This window comes from Trichosurus vulpecula (genome assembly GCF_011100635.1).
Source record: "Trichosurus vulpecula isolate mTriVul1 chromosome X unlocalized genomic scaffold, mTriVul1.pri SUPER_X_unloc_1, whole genome shotgun sequence".
NCBI lineage: Eukaryota > Metazoa > Chordata > Mammalia > Diprotodontia > Phalangeridae > Trichosurus > Trichosurus vulpecula.
Window position 1 is genome coordinate 8,242,012 of NW_023494377.1, and position 23,687 is coordinate 8,265,698.

At 43.8% G+C, this 23,687-nt stretch overlaps 1 protein-coding gene across 1 annotated transcript; it reads right to left on the minus strand.

The window, feature by feature from the left end:
• Positions 1–208: 208 nt before the first annotated feature.
• On the minus strand, positions 209–16,731 carry LOC118833089 (medium-wave-sensitive opsin 1). The gene is made up of 6 exons (XM_036740477.1): positions 16,623–16,731; positions 15,671–15,967; positions 13,933–14,101; positions 9,299–9,464; positions 3,749–3,988; positions 209–319 (listed from the first exon to the last, which is right to left on the minus strand). Exons 1-6 carry the CDS (start codon positions 16,729–16,731, stop codon positions 209–211), a joined length of 1,092 nt encoding a protein of 363 aa, XP_036596372.1.
• Positions 16,732–23,687: the final 6,956 nt, after the last annotated feature.

Genomic DNA, 23,687 nt, shown 5'->3' on the forward strand with positions numbered 1-23,687 from the left:
CTTTGTGGCTGGTTGCCTAGGAGAGGAGAATCCACACTTTGTTCCACAAAGTTGGGAAGGAAACAGGGCAGGATGAGAGTGGGAAGAAAAGCAAAGACTAAGGCCTGGAAAAGTGGGGCTAGAGGGTTTTGTTTCTGTGTGAGGCACAGTTCCTTGTTCTCAGGCCTCGGGGTGTGGGAGGCCAGGGGGAAGGGGAGGTGGGGGGAGTTTATGCAGGTGCCACCGAGGACACAGAAGAGACCTCTGTCCTAGAGGTGCTGGAAACTTCAGAGCCATCATCCACCTTCTTCCCGAAAAGCTGGAGGATGCAGGTTCGGAACTGGAAGGAAAGAAAGCATCAGACAGTGTTGCAAAGTGGACCTGCATGTATTTGATTCATCACGTGCCACCAGAAAAACTTCATAATCTTTCCTTCTGTCTCTACTTTCTTCCAACCTTAAGAATGCTCTGGATTAGACAGACACCTAGATAGAGTATGTATGTAAGAAACCCCATACTACCTCAATCTAACAAGAATAACTGACATTTACGTATCATCTCATTTGACCCTCACAACAGCCTTCAGATGAGGAAACTGAGGCTCAGAGAGGTTAAGCAATAGAGGCACACAGCTGGTAAGGGCCAGAGAGGCTGGCCTCCAGTCTCCATTGCCAACAGGTCTAGCCCTCTGGCCACGGCACAAGGCTGCAGAGGGAGAGTTCCTTACTGCTCTGTCACCTTGGACAGCAACTGGCCTTGCCTAAAAATGGCCACCTTCATGGCAGTCACGCAAACTATGTTTGGACACATCTGGGTGGGAAAGAAACCTCGAGAAAAAGCCTTGAGAAAGTGGCTTATGGTGCTCCTTCCCTTTTTTCTGTCCTGTTCTTCCTAGGGAAAGTCAGAAGAGGAAGGAAGCATTGAGTGGGCCTTTCTCTACTACACCAACCTCTTCTCCTCCACCCAGAAGGGCAATTCAGATGCAGTAGTTTTTTTTTTCTTTTGCCGGTTGGTACCTGAGGGGATCTGAGCAGCTTTAGCTTCTACACAAGTTCCCTCATCATATCTGAACTGACACCAATATTTTTTTAATTAGCTGAAAGGAATTTCTCATGTACCCCAGCCATTCAAGAAATTTCTTAAAATTGCAACTCCACTACATTTATCCCTTTGCCTCTCCCTCCTCATGCTCTCTCTCTCTCTCTCTGTCTCTGTCTCTCTCTCTCTGTCTCTCTCTCTGTCTCTGACTCTCTCTCTCTGTCTCTCTCTGTCTCTCTCTCTCTGTCTCTCTCTGTCTCTCTCTCTCTCTCTGTCTCTCTCTCTGTCTGTCTCTGTGTGTGTGTGTGTGTCTCTCTCTCTCTCTCTCTCTCTCTGTCTGTCTCTATCTGTCTCTCTCTGTCTGTCTCTCTCTCTGTCTCTGTCTCTCTCTGTCTCTGTCTCTCCCTGTCTCTCTGTCACTCTCTCACAGGTGAGCATGTGCACAATTCCAGAACGTCAGGTTGGGACCACATTGTAAAGAGTCTTCGTATAGACTGCAGGAAACCAGTGAAGCTTCTTGAGTGGAGAAGGGGGAAAAGGAGGGGGGAAAGTCACTAGACTCTAAGATTACCATAGGGCCTTCCTAATAATAACAACTAACATTTAGATAGTTCTCACTATATGCCAGGAACTTTACAATTATCTCATTTGATCCTCACAACAACCCAATGGAGTAAGTGTTAATATTATCCCCACTTTACAGATAGGGAAACTGAGGCAGGCAGAGGTGAAGTGACTTGCTCAGGGTCATACAGCTAGGAAATGTCTCAGTTTGCATTTGAAGTTCTGTCCACTGTGCTACCCAGATGTCCTGATGTGAAGGAAGATGATGAAGATTTCAGAATAGCAAGAGAGACAGAGAGAAAGAGACAGAGAGAAACAGAGAGACAGACAAAGACAGCAAGAGAGAGAGAGAGACAGACAGACAGACAGACAGACACATACAGAGACAGAGAGAGGGAAAGAGACAGAGAGAGAGGAGAGAGACAGAGACAGACAGACACAGAGGAGAGACAGGGAGAGAAAGAAAGAGACAGAGAGACAGGAGTGAGAGAGAGAAAGAATGAGAGAGACAGAGACAGAGAGAAAGAGAGAGAGAGACAGAGACAGAGAGAGAGAGAGTGAGACAGAGAGAGACAGAGAGACAGAGACAGAGAAAGAGACAGAGAGGAGAGAGACAGAGACAGACAGACACAGAGGCGAGACAGGGAGAGAAAGAAAGAGACAGAGAGACAGGAATGAGAGAGAGAATGAGAGAGACAGAGAGCCAGGAGTGAGAGAGAGAATGAGAGAGAGAGAGACAGAGAGACAGAGACAGAGAAAGAGACAGAGAGAGAGGAGAGAGACAGAGACAGACAGACACAGAGGAGAGACAGGGAGAGAAAGAAAGAGACAGAGAGACAGGAGTGAGAGAGAGAGAATGAAAGAAAGAGAGAGAGACAGAGAGACGGAGACAGAGAGAGGGAGACAGAGAGACAGAGAGGGAGGATAGTGTCAAAGTCTGTAAAATCTTGAAAGTAATACAAAGGGTAACCAGGAATTTGTTTTCCAAAGCCTACAATATTGCACATGGGCTGAATCCTTTGAAGTTTGAGGAATGTAGTTTGGGAGCAGACAAAATGGATTTTTTTTCCCAAGGCAGAGAGTAAACATAAGATGGTTTCCCAGAGTGGTGAGACATGAAGTCAAAGTCCAAATCCATTTAAGAACAGTATGAGAGATTCGAAAAAGTAATGGGCTTCCCATTTACTACCCATGACACCTCTATCATCTATAAAATGATGGGGTCAGATGGGATGACCTCTATGGGGCTTTCTCCATCTAAATCTATGATCTTATTTGGAATCGGTGGTCCAGCGCGTGTACAGGATTGGCCCTTCCCCCCCCCCTTTTTTTTTCTTCTAGGTATGAGCCTGCCACTTCACTGGTACAGAGAAAGCCCTTGTAAGGAAAATGCCACTAACAATGCAAATTAGGATCTTTTCTGCAATTCATTGTCTTAGTGAACGCCCTAAGGCACTGAGGATTAGTGACTTGCCTGGGGTCAAACAGCCAATATATGTCAGAGGCAGGATCTGAACCCAAACCTTTCTGACTCTGAGGCCAGCTCTCTATCCACTGAACCAGGCTTATTAAGATTAGCATCAATATTGTTATTTTACTTTCTTTTTCCTGTTTTGTTTTTTTGGTCTGTGTTTTCTTTCACAACATGAATAATACAGAAATATGTTTTGCATGACTGCACATGTATAACCTTTACCAAATTGCTTGACACCTCAGGGAGGGAGAGTGGAAGAGAATTTGGAACTCAAAATTGTAAAAAAAAAAAATGAAGGTTAAAAATTGTTTCCACATGTAATTGGGAAAAATAAAATATCAAAATTCCAAAAAAAGTATTAGTGCTAACACTACCTTGGTGACCTTGGACACTGCCCCTATCTGAGCCTCAGTTTAGTTATCAGTAAAATAAACAATCTAGAAGGTCTCTTTCAATCTTAGAGACTCTGGTCCTAATCTGCAGCTGATAGATGCTAACAGGTTCTTGAGGGCTGTACATGCTGTGACAACACTTTCTTCCACCAATTGTCTGTCCCTTAGCAGACTGTCACATACAAGACAGTGGGGAGTTTGGACCACTGATTGGTCCAACGCCTGATGACCGTTTTCGAGAGCACTCCCACAGAGAGTGGCAGGGCTGAAATTCGAACCTGGTTCTCGTTGTCCTACTTACCTGCCGGTTCATGAATACATATATGATGGGGTTGTAGATAGTGGCACTCTTGGCAAAGTAGGCAGGCAGGGATGCCGTCAAAGGGTGGAAGGCGTAGCCGGGGTTGGCTGCTGCAAAGCATGCGAAAAAGGTATAGGGCCCCCAGCAAAAGCAATAGGCGAGGATCATTACCACCACCATGCGAGACACTTCTTTCTCAGCCTTCTGTGTAGACTCGGATTCCTTCTGTTGCTTAGCAACCTAAGGGAAGGAGGCAGCCTATCAGAAACAGATAAACAAGAGCCATGGCTAAGACTTCACAAATTGGGGCAAGTGTTCTGGGTCCTGTGCCCTAGGGTCTGCACTAGGCCCCCTCCCCCAGCCACACATATACACACACACACATCCACAAAGACACACATACATACACAAACACACATACATAAAGACACACATACACAAACACATAAGCACACACATACAAACACACACACACACATACAAACACAACACACAGACACAAACACACATAAAGATATACACACACATAAATAGACACCCACACATACACAAATTCACACATAAATACACACATACCCAAAGACACACATACATACACACACATACATAAACATACACATACACAAACACACACATAAACACACATACACAAACACACACATATACACACATACACAACAGTAACTCAAGGAATTCTTTGGATTAGAATTCTCATATAAAACACTGATTTTTTTTTTTTTTTTGGTCTTCACATCAGTCATTATTTGACCAGACAACTTATTTAAAGCTCAGAAGAAATTTGGGTTCAGGGTTGGCTCCTTGGAAGTTGAAAGAAGATGGGCACTTGGCATTTAAAATCTGTATTCTGTTCAGGTCTCTCCTCCTAGTAGGAAATATATATCTCTTTAGTGTGGAGGAATGAGAAGTCTCCTCAGTTCCCTTCCAAATTCTCTCCTAGAGCACCTCTGAAGGACAATGACTCTCCCTCATCTAGCAATTTACCAGTCCCAGGAGACATCCTGGGGTAGTGGGAAGAGCCTTCTATTTGAGGGACCTGAGTTCAAATCCTGACTCTGCTACTTGCTACCTGTGTGACCTTAGGCAAGTAAATTCACCTCTCTTAGATTCAGTTTCCTCTAAGATCTCCTCCAGCTTTAAGTCCATGATCTTATGACCTTTCTAGGTGACCTACACAGAGAAGTCCTTGATCACCCCATTCCTTTCCCCACCCCCAGCCCAATTCTTGACTGTAAGTGACTTTGACCTTCTAGACCTCAGTTTCCATCTCTGTAATATGAGGAAGCTATGTTCCTATGGTCTAGATGACAAGCTAAGGCTCCTGTCAGCTCTAAAGCTATCAGATGATTTCCAACTTCTTGTCAACTGCATAATGATTCAAGGAGTCTGGGAAGTCAAAACGATCTTCATATTAATACTAAGATGTTTTAATTTCAAATGTGATAGTTAATGCTAGATATAAACTCACATAAATAAAAACTTTGGGGGATCCTTTATAATTTTTAAGAGGATAAAGGGTTCCTGAGACCAACAAGTTTGACAATTACTGAAGTAAAAACTATGAGAGGAGGAAAAATGACCAAAAATGAATAAATGAAGAATCCCAATGGGGATTTAAAAGGAAAAACTGAGAAAGCACTGATTGAAATCGAGTCACTTAAATGAGAGGCAGGGAGGCATTGTGCCAAGAGAAGTAGAGATGGCCTGGCAGTCAGAAGGACCTGGGTTCGAGAGCCAACTGGCCTGGCAGTCAGAAGGACCCGGGTTTTGAGAGCCTGCTAGCCATGTTGCCTCCCTCAAGCACCCCCACAAAACTCTCAGGCTCGAAATTGAAGAGCCTGTGCTCCCACCTTGATGGGAGCAACTTTCCCATATCTATGAAATCACAGGCTTGTTTCCACAACCCCACTCCTGCCAGAATAAAAACATAAAAAGAGTGAAGTATGGTTGTTTGTACTGATGTTTAATTATTAAGTTTTTAATAAAATGTTTATTTTTTCAAGTCCCACAATCCACAGTCAAGCTGATGATGGTTACACTCTCACTGAGGTGGAAAGGGGATAGGCCTCTCTTTTCCACAGCTCCCTCTAAGACCTTGATGACTCCCCCAAGTGCTTTCAAAGTGTCTAAGGGACTATGGCCAGCCCTGGGGCAGGATAATAATTAATAATAATAATAATAATAGACATTTCTGTTTTACATTCTCTCATTTAAGCCTTGCAATAATTCTGTCCACTAAGTGGTGTCATTACATCTATTTCTAAGTGTTTGTATGGACTTTTTGTGGCTGACCTGTGGCAGAGCCTTCCGAACTCGTACTGGTCTGATCAGTCAGTCAGACACACTGTACCTTAACCCCAATATAGTGATGTCATTTTGGTCCTCTTTGAGAATGAAGGACAACAACCAAACAACCAACTATTTCCATTTTACAGATGAAGAAATTGATGCTCACAGACATTAAGTGAAATGCCCAGGGTCATACAGCTGTCAAATGCCCAAAGCAGGATTTGAACCCAGGTATTCCTAATTTCCTACCTAGCCCTCTATCTACTATGCCAGGCTATACCCCACTCAAAGTTGGGATGAACTGTATGGATATGCGTCATTAGAAGGAATTTCCATAATGGAAGTTCTCTACAGTAATGAAGTAACAGATCTGAAGCAAGGAAATAAAATCCCATCAAAAAGTATCTCATTTGAGTGTGGTTTGAGCTACTCTCAGGAGCCAGGTCAATCTTCATTTGCAATTCTCTCCCTGTAATTGGAGAGCTGAAAAGCAGTCTGACTACATCATCGCCCAATTCAATAAAGTCCAACTGCTGCCTATGACCGCTAAGATCAAATTCTGTTTGGCCTTTGAAGTCCCAAGTGCCCTTTCCAGCCTCCCCTTTTACACGGTCACCAGTCTAGCCAGACTGTCCTTAGGGCTCATCCTCATACATAAAATGCTCCACCTCTGGGCTCCCTGCCTTCTTGCATTTGGGGGGTTCAAGCTCTCCTAACCTTTGCCTCTTGTAGCCCTGACTTTCCTTCAAATCTAGGTTCAAAAACTATCATCTACATGAAGACTTTCAAGACACACCCAGTGCCTTCCCATTCCTAGCTCCAGCCTGCGCCCCTAAAATATATTGTGTTCCTCTGGCATATATTTGTTTTCAATTATATTATTATAAATTATATTGTGTTTAGTAAATATTTGGTTTAGACATATATGTAATATACATATACATACATGTGTGTGTATACAGTCATCCCTTCCACATCGAGACTTTCCCCATCATGGTTTGGATATATCATGGGTCGGCATAAGAAATTCAATGGGAATATTTTGGGAATTTTGTGGAAGCTACAGACGACACTTGAGGGCGAACAGATGACACAGAGCCTATGACCAAATACTTAACCCAAATTTTATAATAAAGTACTGTAAACACCCCATAAAAGGAAAAGGAAAAATTCAGACTTCTCCCCTGGTACAACAAGAGGGTCAAAAACTTTTACATGGATTTTCCAGATCCTACGGAGTACTACACCCCCAACTCCCACAATATGAAAGGGAAAACTGTAGATAGAGATAGATAGGTGATAGATGATTGATAGAGAGAGAGAGAGAAAGAGAGAGGAAGAAGGAGAGAGAGAGGAGAGATGGACAGAGAGAGAGAGAGAGAGAGAGAGGCAAAAGGAGAGACAGAGACAGAGAGAGGAGAGGGAGACAGAGACAGAGAAACAGAGAAAGAGCAAGAGGAAGATGGAGAGAGAGAAAAGGAAGGAGGGAGAAAAGAGAGAGAGGACTCAGAGAGAGAGGAGAGGGAGAGAGAGAGAGAGAGAGAGAGAGAGAGAGAGAGAGAGAGAGAGAGAGAGATTCTTTGTATCTCCAGGGCTTTAGCACAGTGTCTGGCCCATAGGAACCATTTGTTATCTCCCCCAAAAGAATACAAGCTCTTTGATGGCAAAGACTTTCATTTTTATCTTTGTACTCCTAGCACCTTGGACAGTACCTGGCATATAGTGGGTGCCTAAGAAATGCTTGTTGATTGACTGATCAATTGACAGCTCTATTAGTACACATTGTGAACCATAGGCAGCTCGGTGGCCTAGTGGCTAGAGAGCTAGACACAGAGTTCGAAAGACCTGAGTTCAAATCCTGCCTTAGACACTTACTAGCTGTGCAAATCTAGACAAGTCACTTAACCTCTGTCTGCCTCAGTTTCCTCATCTGTAAAACGATGATAACAATGGCACCGACCTCCCAGGACTATTGTGAACATCATGTGAGATAACATATATAAAGTTCTTTATAAATTTCAAAGTGATATATAAATGTTATCTATTATTGTTATTAATAAGGCCAAGGGTCTAGTGTCAGGCAAGCCAGTTACTATGGCCATGAGCCATATTAAGCCCCTGTCTTTTAAATATATACCTTCAGTCATGAGGGGCAATGGGGGAGAAAGAGAACATGAAGAGATTAAAATATGTCCATGTCCACTATCAAAGAAGCTCATACTTTTCTGATTCTGGGTCACGAATATCCCATTAATATAGATTTAATGCCCACCCACACTAACCAGACTTAGAACATTATTCCACAGTGTCTGACAGATGAAGGGGGTGAGAGAGATGGAGGCAGAATGGATAGGAGAGGCAGACTTGGGGTCAGAAAGCTGCGGGTTCAAGCCTCGCCTCTGAAACTTACTAGCTGTATGATCCTGGCCTTGTCACTCCCTGAACCTCAGCATCTCCTCCTAATTGAGGATCAGGATCCTAACGCCTCTAGGATCTCCCTCCCAGGGTCATTGTGAGACTCAAACAAGATTATGTCTCAGAAATGCTTTCTAACTGTAATTGATTAAGCGTTATTATCAGCTGAGTTGTACTATGCTGATGTCTCTTTCCACAACTCATCCAAAGAGTTCAAGGAATCTGTTAAAAGCATCTCTCAATGGACTCCTTTGGGGTGATTGGATGGCTTCCATTCTCAGTTTTACCATTTACTGCTTCCAGGACCTTGGACAAGTCCGTTCCCTTCCCTGGACCTCAGTTTCCTCCTCTGTAAAATGAAGGGGTTAGACTCAGTGGTTTCTGAGGTCCCTTCCAGATCCAGATTCAGGATCCTATGATCCTACAATCTGAGCCCTCCTTCTTTGGGGGTTCCTCTGCACTTAGGGTATTTTTCCCATGCTGTACAGGTTCAGAATGATGATAATTGTAAACGTTTATATAGTACTTTAAGGTTTATAAAGTGTTTTACATGCATTCTCTTATTTAAGCCTTGTAATACTCCTATCCATTAAGTGCTATAATTATCACCCCCATTTTATAGAAAAAAAAAATCGATGCTCAGAAACAAGTTATTTGCCCAGGGTCACACGGCTGTTAAATGTCCAAGGCAGGATTTGCTCTTCCCAGTTTCACATCCAGCACAACATGCCCTGTTGCTTTTCAGATTCTTCACAAGTCTCTTACTGCTGGGAAGCCTGAGCCAGAGCCCCTGGCAAGGTGGACTTTTTGAGGTGAAAGGGTACTCACTGCCCGGATGGCCAACCACACTTGGATATAGCACAGGAGGATGATGCTGAGAGGAAAGACGCAACAGGTGGACATAAGGACAATCATGTAGGATTGGACACCAGGATCGGAGCTGCCACTGAACACGTCAGGGCCACAGGACGTCTTCAGCCCATGAGGCCAGTACCTGAGAACGAAGGGACAAGAGTGAAACTGAAGGGCAAGAAGAAGACTCAGGCTTTGGGGCTATCACATGACCTTGTCACATAGGTTCTGGGGCCTGAAGTCAGGAGAAGCCTTGGTTCAACAGCTGAGGAAGCTGAGGCCCAGAGTAGAGGAAGGCTCTTGCCTGGGGGTCCATCAGATAACAAGGAGGAGATTCAGGATCTGAAGCCAGATTCTCTGACTCCAAACCCCATACTTTCCCCTGAGCCAAGATACAATTCGACAATGCTCCAAAAAGCCTGTATTACGCACCTGCTGTGTACCAAGTCTTTTGCTGGACACTAGGGATACAATGGCAAAGTAGTCTCTGTCCTCTTGTTGTTTAAGCATTTTTCAGCCATGTACGACTCTTCATTTCCCCATTTAGGGGTTTTTTTGGCAGACATACTGGAGTGGTTTTGATGTGGATACACATAGTTTCCTAAGAGTTAAGAGTTGCTTTTCCAGTACTTTGTGAAGCTCCATAGCTTATTCTGTAACTTGAAGGCATCCTAAAGCCCTTTCCCCCTTTCCTTGGACCTGAACCAAAAAAAATGCCTTTGTCTCCCTTATCCTGTGTTTCTTGGGTCCTTAAATTTTTAACCTGCATCCTCCTGCCCTGTCCTTAAATCCTTAAATCATAAGGAATTCCCTTTATCAGACTCATGATGAAAATGCCATCTACATGCAGAGAAAGAACTATGGACTGTGAATGCAGAGAGAAGCAGACTCTTTTCTCTTTTTTGTTTGTTCGTTTTGGTTTGTTTTTTCTTTCTCATGGTTTCTCCCATTCTAATTCTTCTATACAACATGACGAATGTGAAAATATGTTTAATAAGAATGTATATGAAGATCCTATGTTGGATTGCATGACATCTTGGGGAAGGAGGGGGGAGTGAGGAGGAGAAAATTTAAAACTTAAGGAAGTGAATGTTGAAAATTAAAAATAAATAAACTAATAAAAAAAGAATTCCCTTTGTCTCCCTCATCCTATGTCATAAAATCTTTCTTGTGCTGTCTTTAATCTTTAACCCTCATAAAAACCTCTAAAACAACATCATCATTCTGAAACCTCTATGTAAGCATAACACCCCCAAATGTCGGAGTCTCACATAGCTTTCTTGCTAGGAGACCCATGCTACTTCATGTAATAAAGCTCCCAATGGATATAGAGAAGGCCTAAGTGAATTTTTTTCACACTTGAACCCACTCTTCCAAATCTCTGCTCTCAACATTCTGACATTTCCGTCGCCAGTGAATTAAGACAAACAGAGGTAAAGTGACTTGCCCAGGGTCACACAGCTAGTAAGTGTCTGAAGCCAGATTGCAACTCAGGTCTTCCTGACTCCAGGCTTGGCACTCTATCCACTGCAGTGCCACCTAGCTTAGGAGGTGCCTACTGAAGCTTGACTGAAGAATACTATTCCCATCCCTTTTAGGACGCAGTTCCTTCTACAGGAGTCTAGTAGAAAATATACTAAACCTAGGTTCTAGGCCTGAAGCCACTGCTCAGAGCTCATAGGACCCTCAGAGGTCAGCTGGCTCAAATCCCTGTTTTTTTTAAATGCAGAAACACAAGCCTAGTAAAGATCACACTTTGAGAAATGCTATGATAGATCATAGACTCAGCTGGAGGAGTGATCTCATTCAAACCCTTCGTTTTTTCAGAGAAGGAAACAGGCACACAGTGGAAAAGACCACTCCTTTGTGTTCAGAGCGTCACATCTCACAGCCTTCCTTTCTTTCTCTGGTCTAACCTTAATTCCATCTGCTACAGTTTAAGCCCTTTCTTTGGCTTGGTTCAGCTTGCTCCTCACTCCCCCCTCCCCAAAGTTGAGAGGAATATGGAGTGTGGGGGTCAAAGGACACCTGTTGACATCACCAAGAGTCAGAGAGCCCTGAGAGAGGAGCATTGGGATGGGGCATAGTAGAAACCTCTTAAACTCTTAAAGGGTTAGCATTTTCAGAAGAACCACAGTAAGAGAGAGATAGAGAGGAAGCACTTATTAAGTGCCTACTGTATGCCCATCACTGTGCTAATGATGTGGATACAGGCAGTGCCCTGAGGGTTAAGAGTTGCTTTTTCCCAAGTTTATTCTCTAACCTGAAGGCATCCTAAAGTCTCTTCCCCTTATCTTGAAATACCATAAAACTTCCCCCTTATCCTGGACCACAAAATTCCTTGTCTCCTTCATCCTGGGTCATAAATTTTTCTTATCTTGTCCTTATAAAAACAAGCTCCTGTCCCTCTGTAAATTGCTAGTCTTTTTTTCCAAGGCTAACTCACTACTTTTGCATCAATAAAGCCCCCGTTGCTTAAGAGAAAGTCGTCTAAGTGAATTCCTTCACATCTGAACCAGCTCTCCCAACTGGCACCTCAAAACTAAGTACATTACAGATGTTATCTCATTTGATTCTCACAACAACCCTGTGGATAGGTGCAATTATTATCTGTATTTTACAGTTGAAGAAACTGAGGTAGAAGAGATGAAGTGACTTGGTCCAGGGTCAAACAGCTAACAAGTATCTGAGGCCAGATTTGAACCAGTGCTCTATCCACTGCACCGTCTAAAAGTTTCTATAGAGAGACAGATGAATAAAGGAAAGAAAGACCAAAGAATGTCAGGGATAGAGAGGCCTTGATCATTTTACACATGAGGAAACTAAGCCTCAGATGGAATGTGTCCCATGGGTGGTGGAGCCAAAGCCGGTGTGCCTGACTGAACATTAAGGAGATGAATCAACATGAGGCATGGACTCGTTGGTCTTCTTTGCCAAAAAGAGCCAAACTTCTTAATTTTACAGATGGGAAAGCTCTAAGCCAGAGACAGAGAGAGTCCCATGTGCCCAAGGTTTCAGCACAAGTTGGAGGCAGAACCCGCCTGAGAAATCCTGGAGGCAATGGAAAAGGACCCAGGTTGCCAGAGCCCTTGTTAGGGAATCAAACCCCACTTGACCACTATGTGACCCTTAGCTGAACTGAGTCCCACTCTGGTATGTAAAATGAGGGGAAATCTGTATAATCCACCTCATAAAGTGTCATAAGAATAAAACAAAACAATAGGTGTAACATACAAGCATCATAGAAATAAAGATAATAGTGTGTGGTAGAGAGGGCTGCTAGGTGGCGCAGTGGATAGAGTGCTGGAGAAGGAAATATGGCAAACCACCACAGTATCTTTGGCCAAAAAAACCCAAATGGGGTCACAAAGAGTCAGGCACAACTGAAACAATGGAATAAGAATAACAAAAATATGGTAGAGATACTACCGAGGTACAGTGGATAAAGCACCAGGCTTGGAGTCAAGAAGACTGGAGTTCAAATCCAGCCTCATGCTTCCTAGCCCATATGATCCGGGCAAGTTATTTAAACCTCTCTGTGCCTCAGTCTCCTCAATCATAAAATGGAGGTAAGAACAGCACCTACTGCCCAGGGTCGTTGTGATAATCAATTGAAATCATATTTGTAAAGCACTTAGCACATAGTAGGTGCTTAGTTGTTCTTGCTCTTCTTCTTCCTCGAAGAAGACCAAGGACATCATGGGGTGATGTCTTGACTTGCCCGTCAACTGGACTTAAATGATGTGGTAAGTCCTCAGCCTCAGTCTCTCTTCCAGAGAACAGTTTACCTTTTTTGACATAGTATTTATGTTCCCTCGAGTCAAATTGGCCTACTGGCCGTGCACCCTACAAGGCATTCCATTTCCCACCTCTCCTTCATTTCCTTCTTTTCCCTCATGTCTGGAACATTCTCTCTCCTCACCTACAATGACTCCAAGGCTCATCTCGGCTGCTCTTCCTAGGCCCGCTTCCCTTCCCTCACTCCCACAAGTTATTCTCATGCTTTCTCTCTCTCTTGAAATCACTTTGTATATATTTTGGGTTTACTTCTTGGGCCCCAATTGGATCTCCCCAATAGAGCGGAAGCTTCTAGAGGCCAGGGTCTCTATCCTTTGTATCACTAACACAGAGTCTTACAAATTTAGAGAAGGAGACAGGAAGAAAGAGAATATCCAGAGGTATGATTTCATTGGAAATTCCTGGTGAGGAAACTCTCCAAAACTATAGATTTGCACCCAGAATCACAGAGCCTAGGAGAAACTGGCCATAGAAGGCATTTAAAAGTGTTTGGTGGATTGAATTGAATCAAGCTGAATATAATTCAAACCCTGGTGGGGTTTCTATGTTTCATTTATTATTATTACTATTATTAATAGTAATAATAATAATGGTAATAGTTCCCATTTCTCTGGTGTTTTAAGGTTTGCAAAGCACTTTCCTCCTACCAACACTGTGGAGGAAATAGTAGAAATACCATCATTCCAATTTTACAGTTGGGAAAACTGAGGCCCAGAGAACTGTCATGCAATAAGTATGCGTGACTTTGCCTGATACTCAAACTCTGAGGAAAGGATAGTTGAGCCCTCTTCCTACTCCTTGGGAATGCTCACCTGCTCCAGCCAAAGAGGGGTGGTGAAGTCCAGATAGCTGCCCAGGTCCAGGAGAAGACAATGCCTACCATGGCCAGCTTGGCATCAAACTTCACATTACCAAAAGGCTTGCACACCACCACCCACCTCTCCCAGGAAATGATGGCCAGGGACCAGAGACCTGTAATGCCTAGAGAAAGAGGGGAAAGAAGCAAGGGATGGAGTCAGAAGGGACTGAGGTGAAGCCAACAGGTTTTCCAAGAGATTCCAACATGGGAAGGGAATGACTGCCTCTTATCTCTCCCTCCAGCCCCCACCAATCAGCCCAACCCAGGGAGAGGCATCAGTACTTCCAGGGAGAGACATGCTCTCAGCCTCCCAAGCACCTAGAAAAATTCCTTCCTTCCTTTTTTCTTTCCTTCCTTCCTCCTTTCTTCCTCCTTCCCTCCCTTTTTCCTTCCCTTCTCCCTTCCTTCCTTCCTCCTTCCTTCCTCTATCTCTCCCTCTTTCCTTCCATTCTTTTTTCCTTCCTTCTTTCCTTCCTTCCTCCATCCCTCCCTCTTTCCTTCTCTTCTCTCTTCCTTCTTTCCTCCATCCCTCCTTCCTTCCTTTCCTTTTCCCTTTCTTCCTTCCTTCCTTTCCTCCCTTTCTTTCCTTCTTTCTCTCTTTTCTATCTTTCATTCTCTTGCTCTTCCTGTTTTTTTATTGTATTTCTTTCTTTCCTTTTTTCTTTCTAACACTATGCAAATGCACATAAAATTCCTCATCTTTCTTCATTTTTCTTCCACTTTTTCCTTTCCTCCTCTTTTGTAGTCATCTGCTTCTCCACCCTCATTTCTATGGCTTGGCCACACCTTAACAGTAGGGCCACTCTGCCAAAGCCATGGTCATTTCTGTTTTCTGGCAAACCCTCTCTCTTTCATAAATCTTCACATGACTGGAGCAAGCACCGCAAGACATGGCAAGGCTTCAGTTAGGAGAGCACAAGGCAGGATCAGGTGGGAGCTCAACCCAGCCAACCATCTTGGAGAAGCCTATTGTAACTAATGATAATCATTTAAGATCATTTGAGCCCCAGTGAGCACCAAAGCCTGAACTAATCAACCAGAAGAAGTACCCTGACATAACAGACACACTTTTCTCTGTTTTCTGAGTAAACCCAGAATGCCCCTTCCCGTGTTAGTAACTACAGAACCAAATGAGGCTGACCAGGAGCAATCTTCTGTTTATGACCACTAAGGACAAGGTGCCCTGACTCAGACACTCTCTTGAATAATGGGACTTATCTTATCTTGGTATCCTATGGACATATGCTATGTGGGGGAAACACATATATCCTGGGATTGTCATTTCAATTGACACTTTGTCACTTATCTTATTGTATTTACAACCTATCCAACTAAGAAACTTCCTTTCTCATGCTATTGTTAAAACATGTGGAGGCTATAATTTTTGAGTGACAGAGACATCCTGAGTTGGGACTGCTCTAAGAATATATAGGTCTTCCTCAACTTGCTTAAATCATTCAGAATTATCTTTTGACTCCATGTATATATCTGCTAGCTTAAGGGAATAAATAATATGCCTCTTTAACCAAACTTCCAGGTTGACACTAATCATTCTTGATAAGTAAGTGCTAAGCTCTGTTGTATCTGCCTGGTGAAGAACTGAGAGAGCACCCTTTAAATTCTGTCCCCTCTGAATCAAGTACCACCTTAGGTCCATCTCTGTTTCCAGGCTGCTCCTGGAGCTGCCTTACCGCATAGAGAGACTGTGTAGCCCTCCAGGACACACATCGGGTGGCCCAGGATGAAGTAGCCATATATCTGGTTGATGACACTGATGGTGCTAGCAATGATGGTCTCTGCCAGGTCAGCCACGGCCAAGTTCACCAGGATCCAGTTCAGGGGGTGGCGTAATTTCTTGAACTTCATAGTTGCCACCAGCACCAGCCCATTGGTGAAGGTGGATGCGATGACCACAAAGACCATCCAGAGGCTGGTGAGGTTGAATACCCAGCGTGGGGCGATGTGATAATTGGGACCTTCAAATGGGCCTATGGGAGGGGGGTATCGAGTGGTTGATAGGATGGATTAAAGAAAAATCAGTCAGGTAATGGACACTGGGGTGGGAGCCCCCTCCCAAAAACCAAGTCGTCAGATAAGGTACTAAGAAACCATGCCCAAAAAAAAACCATCTCCCCCAACCAAGGGAGAAGCCCCCACAGTCAATGTTGGGCTGTCTTCGTGCCACCACCCACCAAGGGGGAAAAGCAGTTCATGAAGCCTGGATTGGATTTCTCCTTCCATGGCACCATTCCTGGGTTCAAAACCTTTCCTCCCCCTACCCTCTGCCTTTCTTGGTCACCCTCCTTGGTGAGGCCTGCCCCACTCACTAAAGCCTTCAGATTCCCATCTCTTTCTTCAGTGATTTCTTTCTGAGCAAGACTTTCTATGTCTCTGCCCTAGCTTCATGTTTCCCCCATTCCATCATTCAATGACCTAGCAGTGTCTCCTGAGTGACAGGAGGGGACCCATGATGGTCTATGTGGGTGGACACTTGCTTTGATGGCCCCTTTTCCATTCCCAAATGAGAATGGCCTCAGTTTTTATCCACTCTACCCATTGATGTTCAGCCCATTGGCCTGGGGTGGGAAAGGCAAGGCGCCCTGTTCACCTGTGACCTCTCTACCATCTTGAGCACAGACTCACCCTTTGTGTTGTTGCTGTTGGTATAAACAAAAAGGCTTGCCCGAGTCGTCTCCTCGTTCTCGTCCCGCCGCCAAGCCAAGAACCCTGCAGGGTCCCACGCTTGTGTCATGGCCCCCTTACTTTCTTCCCTTTCCCTGCCCCTCTCTATGCTCCTCAGCTGCCTACCCACAGTTCTTCCTCTGCTCTGAAGCCTTCCTCCACCCCTCCCCCACCTGCTGTCTGCCCTGGTGGTAGCCCTATCACTGGGTTTTATACCAGCCTTACTGGATTAGCTGTGGCCTTCCTCACCTTCCAAGCTCCCCAAATGCTTAAACTTCTGATCTCTTAATTGGGCCAGGGGCTTAAGCCTCTCCATCCCCCTCTCACCACCCCCATTGGCCTACCCAGGGAAAATCATAATCATTTTTCTGATCCATTTGTATTGGACAAGCTTGGAGGTGGTAGGGAAGAGAGGCATGGGAGGTGAGGAAGCCCTGACCAGGCCCTGCAGCATATTCCTGGTTTCCGTCTTCCAAGGACAGGACCTGGAGTGACTGACCTGCCTTGCCCTTCCGGAGCTTCCCAGGCCTCGGCGCCTGTGGTGGTTCTTCAGATTAGGTGGGGAAGATGCACTCTCCGCTTTTAACCCTAACCCTAATTCCATTTTTAGCAAATCCACTGTCCATCTCTAAAAAGACTTCTCTGCAACTAGAATCTGAGGAGGGGTAAGGACAGGACATTGGGCCAAGTACTGAATCCAAGGGTTCCAGTGGCAGCCAGCTGCTCCCCCTCCCACCTCCCCCTGTGCTCCCTTCTGCCCCCTACTCTAGGCTGGTCAGCTCATAACCTACAGCTGGTTGCAGGATGCTTGCTCTTTCCTCTCCCGTTTACATGGTCTATCCTTCCACATCAGAGCCCCCAGGCTGTCCTTGGTTGCTTAGAGTCCCCCACGATAAAGGCCCCCACAAAACTTTCTCTCTTGACATTTCCCTGCATTCTCACCAATAAGACAGGAAGGAAGGAGGGATGGAGGGAGGGAAGGAGGGAAGGATGGACAGGAAGTAAGGAAGGGAAGGAGGGACAAGAAGGAAAGAAAAAAGAAAGAGAAATGAAGGAAGAGAAGGAAGGATGGAAAGAAGGAAGGAAGAGAAAAGAAGGAAGGAAGGGAATTAGGGAAAGGAAGGAAGGAAAAAAGAAAGAGAAAGGAAGGAAGAGAAGGAAGGAAGGAAACAAGGAAAAAGGAATGAGAAGAAAGGAAGGAAGAAATGGAAGTAGGAAAAAGGAACAAAGGATAAAAGGAAGGAAAGAAGAAAAGAAGGAAGGGAGGAAAAGGAAAAAAAGAAAGGAAGGAGGGAAAGTAAAAAAGAAAAAGGAAGGAATGAAGAAAGGAAGGAAGGAAAGAAAGAAAGAAGGAAAAGGAAAAAAGGGAAGGAGGGAAAAGAAGGAAGGAAGAGAAAGGAAGTAAAGAAGGAAGGAATGAAGGAAGAGAAAGGAAAAAGGAAAGAAAGAAGGGAAGGAGGGAAAGGAAGGAAGGAAAAAAGAAAGAGAAAGAAATGAAGAGAAGGAAGGAAGGAAATAAGGAAGGAGAGAAACAAGGAAGGAAGATAAAGGAAGGATAAGAATTAGGGAAAGGAAGGAAGGAAAAAAGAAACAGAAAGGAAGGATGAGAAGGAAGGAAAGAAAGATGAAAGGAAAGGAAAGGAAGGAAGGGGAAAAGGGAAAGGAAGGAAGGAAAGAGAAAGGAAAAAAGAAAGAAAGGAAGGAAAAGAATGAAGGAAGGAAGGAAAGAAGGAAGGAAGGATAGAAGGAAGGAAGAGAAAGATGGAAGGAAGAAATGAGTGAAGGGAAGTGGGGAAAGGAAGGGAAGAAAAAAGAAAGAGAAAGGATGGAAGAGAAGGAAGGAAGGAAGGAAAGAAGGAAGGAAGGAGGGAGGGAAGGAAGAGAAAGATAGAAGGAAGGAATGAGTGAAGGGAAGGAGGGAAAAGAAGGGAAGAAAGAAGAAAGAGGAAGAGAAGGAAGGAAAGAAAATTAAGGAAGTAAGAGAAGGAAGGAAGGAAGGAAGAAGGGAAGGAGGGAAGAGAAGGAGGGAAGGGAAGGAGAGAGGGAAAGAAGGAAGGAAAGAAGGAAGGAAGGAAGGAAGGAAGGAAGGAAGGAAGGAAGGAAGGAAGGAAGGAAGGAAGGATGTAGGATGACTTTCTATGAATGTGCTTCTTTCACCTTAAATTCAAGGGTCCAAAATGGAGCACATTTCTAGACAGGACAACCAAACCTTTGTCCCAGCTGGAGTGCTGTCAGATTGGTTTCTAACCACTAAAAGGATAGAAATGGATTGTCCACAAGAGTAATTAATTCAAATAAGAAGAGAAGGTTAGGGTTAGGGATAGGACCCTAACCAGGGGTCCCACTTCTCTCCCTTGCTACATCTCCCCAGCCCAGCCCCACATGGTTTCCATCTCAGGGGGTCTCCAGTCATGGGCCTATGTCCCTAGAGCCTCGGCCTTCTCAGACATGAGGCAGTGTCCCTGGGTCTTTTTCCCTACAGTACGTTGTGGCTTAAGGTTTGAAATCACTTCCCCTCCCCACTAGCACATCCTTAGTTAAATCTGTCCAGGGGGCTCAAGTTGTTAGTGACCCTCTGTTTCACCACACATACCCCATAATGGCTTGTCTTCTCAGCCATCTCATTTCTGTCAGCAACATGACCTCTCTTCCAGGGCCCCATGTTACAAATCTTGGAGTCATCTTGGAATTCTTTCTACTTCTTGAAACCCTCGAGCCAATCTGTCATCAAATCCTATTGATTCTTCTTCAAACTATCTCACCTATCCATTCCTCTATCACCCTATCACCCACCAGATACTACCTTAGAGCAGGCCTTCATCATCTCTCACTGGGACTTAATGTACTAGCTTCCTAACTGGTCTCCCTGCATCTTCTCTCTTCTCTCTAATCCAGCAAGACTGCCAAAAGAATCTTCCTAGGCATAGGTCTGGCCATGTCATGCTCAAGTTCAGGACTCTTTTCTTTCTGATATTCAAGTATTCATGGCTCCTACCTCCCTAACCAGACTTATTTCCCACAGCTCTCCTCTATGGAGCCTCCTTTCCAGTGACACCAGTTTCCTTATGTTTCTTGGACACACTACATTCATTCCTGCCTCTGCACCTTTGAACATGCTGTCCTCCCCACCTGTAATGATTTTCTCCCTCCTCCCAGCCTACTGAAGGCAGTTTTCAGGAGCAGGATCAAGTCCCATCAAAGTCAATGCAACAAGCATATATTAAGCAACCACATGTGCCAACCTGTGAATAGCAGCATGAGTTGGCCAATGAACGCCAAGGGGAGGGGGTGTTACAATAAATACTAAGAAGGAGAAAGAAAGAAATAGATAGGTAGATACATACATACTTCATGGATAGGTAGAAGGAGAGAGAAGATGGATAGATAGATAGATAGAAGATAGGTGCATAGATGAACAGATATAGGGACAGATAAATACATAGAAGATAGATACATAGATTGATACATGCATAGATAGAGGGTGGATAGATACATAGTCAGAGGACTGATAAATAGACACATGCATATATACAGAGAGGATAAATAGATAGAGGATGAATAGGTAGGAAGAAGGAAAGAAAAAGAAAGAAGGAAAAGGAACTACCTTCTTTGTGCTCTGCAAGGATCTGTTTATTCTCTGCAGAAGGAGGGACTTTGTTATGAAGTCTTTTCTAGGGTAGTTGAGACACAAGGCAACAGCAAGAACTGGCCACCTCAGCCAGACTGCCAACAGAGACACAGTTCTCTGAAGACAACGGTACTGAATATGATTCAGACTTCTCCATGTAAATTCCAGTCATGTATAGTACCAGGAAAGAAAACAGGAGGGTGAAAAGGCCTAAAACTCAGGCTTCCACCCTGACTAAAAGACTGGACTCTACCCACCACCTCACTTCCATGGATATAATTGAAGTGGTTCCTCAGAACAACACCCAGGATGAAATGAAGCAGGGCTGTTGTGGTTCAGTTGTTCAGAGTCATGTCCAACTCTCTGTGACCCCGTGGACCATAGCATGCCAGGCCCTTCTATCCTCCACTACCTCCCAAAGTCTGTCCAAGCTCATGTTCATTGCTTCCATGACACTATCCATATCATCCTCTGCTGTCCCCTTCTCCTTTTGCCTTCAATCTTTCCCAACATCAGGGTCTTTTCCAATGAGTCCTGTCTTCTCGTTATGTGGCCAAAGTCATTAAGCTTCATCTTTAGTATTTGACTTTCCAATGAATAGTTTGAATTGATTTCCTTTAAGTATTGATTGATTTGATCTCCTTGCTATCCAAGGGACTCTCAAAAGCTTCCCCAAGCACCCCAATTCAAAAGCATCAAGTCTGCAACGCTCATCTTTCTTTATAGTCCAATTCCCACAGCCATACATTGTTACTGGGAAAAAAAACAGAGCTTTGACTATACAGACTTTTGTTGGCAAGGTGATGTCTCTGCTTTTTAGAATGCTGCCCAGGTTTACCATAGCTTTTCTTCCAAGGAGCAAGTATCTTTTAATTTCATGGCTGCAGTCACCATCTGCAGTGATCTTTGAGCCCAGGAATATAAAATCTGACACTGCTTACATTTCTTCTCCCTCTGTTTGCCAGGACATGATGGGACCAGTTGCCAAGATCTTAGGGTTTTTTATGTTAAGCTTTAAATCAGTTTTTACTTATTTCTTCTTCACTTTCTGCCATCAGAGTGGTATCATCTGCAAATCTGAGACTGTTTATGTTTCTCCCAGCAACCTTAATTTTGGCTTTTGGGTTGTCCAGCCTGGCGTTTTGCATGATGTACTCTGCATAAGTTAAATAAGTAAGGTGACAATATACAGCTTTGTCATAGTCCTTTTCAAATCTTAAACCAATCAGTTGCTCCACATTCAGTTTTAACTGTTACTTCTAGTGTATCTTTTTTTCTTTTTTTGGAGGAGGGAAGGCAGGGCAATTGAGGTTAAGTGACTTCCCCAAGGTCACAAAGCTAGCAAGTGTGTCAAGTGTCTGAGGCCAGATTTGAACTCAGGTCCTCCTGACTCTAGGGCCGGTGCTTTATTCAATGAGCCACCTAGCTGCCCCTTAACTGTTACTTCTAACTTTTGGCCCTCATACAGGTTTCTGAGGAGACAAGAAACATGATCTGGTACTCCCATCTCCCATCACCCATCACATTTTGTGACCCACACAGTCAAAAGGTTTTAGTGTAGTCAGTTAAGCAGAAGTAGATGTTTTTTTCTGGAATTCCCATATTTTCTCCATAATACAGGAAATGTTGGCAATTTGGTCTCTAGTTCCTCTGTCCCTTTGAAAATCAGCCTGCTGTTCTGGTAATTCTCAGTTCACCTATTGCTGAAGCCTAGCTTGCAGAATCTTTAGCTTAACCTTGCTAGTGCATGAAATGAGAAATTGTTCAGAAATTTGAACATTACTCAGCATTGTACTTTTTTAGGCTTGGAACATAAATTGATCTTTTCCAATCCAGTGGCTACTGTTGAGTTCTCCAAATTTGCTGGCATCCTGAGTGCAGCCCTTAAACAGCATCATCTTTTAGGATTTTAAATAGCTCAGCTGGAATTCCATCACCTCCACTAGCTTTATTGGTAGCAATGCTACCTAAGGCCCATTTGACTTCATTCTCCGAGATATGTGGCTCTAGATCAGTAACCACACCATCTTTTTTTTGTATAGTTCTTTTGCATATTCTTGCCACCTCTTCTTAATCTCCTCTGTTTCTATTAAATCCCTACCATTGTCTTTTATCGTGACCAATTTTTGTATGAAACATTCCCCTGATATCTCTAATTTTCTTGAAGAGATAGATCTTGTCTTTCCTATTCTATTGTTTCCTTCTATTTCTTTGCATTGTTCATTTAAGAAAACCTTATCTCTCCTTGCTATTCTCTGGAATTCTGCATTCAGTTGGGCATATCTTTCCCTTTCTCCTTTTCCTTTCCCTTTCCTTCTTTCCTCAGCTCTTTATAAAGCCTCATCAGACAGCCATTTCACTTTCTTGCTCTTCTGTTTCTTTGGAATGTTTGTTTTTGCTTTTGGTTGGTTTGGGTTTTTTTTACTGCCTCCTGCATAACATTGTGAACCTCTGTCCATAGTTCTTCAGGTGCTCTCTCTACCAGATCTAATCCCTTACATCTATTCATCTCCTCCACTTCATATTCACAAGGGATGTTATTTAGGTCATATCTATATGGTCTGATGATTTTCCCTACCGTCTTCAATTTAAGTCTGAATTTTGCAATAAGAAGCTCATGATTGAGCTCCAGATCTTGTTTTAACTGACTGTGTAGAGCTTCTCCACCTTTGGGGGCAAAGTATATAATCGATCAGATTTCTATATGGACCATCTGGGGATGTGCATGTGTAGAGTCCCCTCTTGAATTGTTGAAAAAGGGTGTTTGTTGTGACCAGCAAGTTATCTTGACAAATGAGGTAGGGCACTAATCTGTAAGAGGTAGTAAATCCCTGGTGAGGCAAGAGCAATGCTTTGACTTGTACTCAAGAGCCTAATGAAGTGATTCAGACTTGTAACAAAAGAAAAAAAGAAATTGAATTGAACTACATTGAATGCTTGTGTCATCTGTCTCAGATTGTAAACTTTCAGAGGTCTGTGTTTAGGACTCAGAAAATCCACAGTGACCAATGTGGGATGTTGGCAGTGACCTTTGCCTCTAATAAGGGGGCTCTCCAAAGTTTGGGCCAGAATAGAAGCCCTAGTTAGTGCCTGGGGGACCTGGAGAGGGTCTAGAAAGGAGACGCAGAAATGACTGTAGGATCATCAACTCCCACTGTCTAATACAAACAGAAAGAGAATATTGAAGTGGACAGTTAATTGACAATCAGGGCTAATGGGAGATCATGACCTGATTTAGTATAAGGCAGATTAGGGATCTAGAAATTCACTATGCTATGTGTATATGTGTGTGTGTGTGTGTGTGTGAACTGAGACCATTTTAAAGCCTATTTATCTCTTTGAAAAATAGGTTGGGAGGGGGTGGGAGGGATGCAGGGAAGGACAATGCTTGTCACATA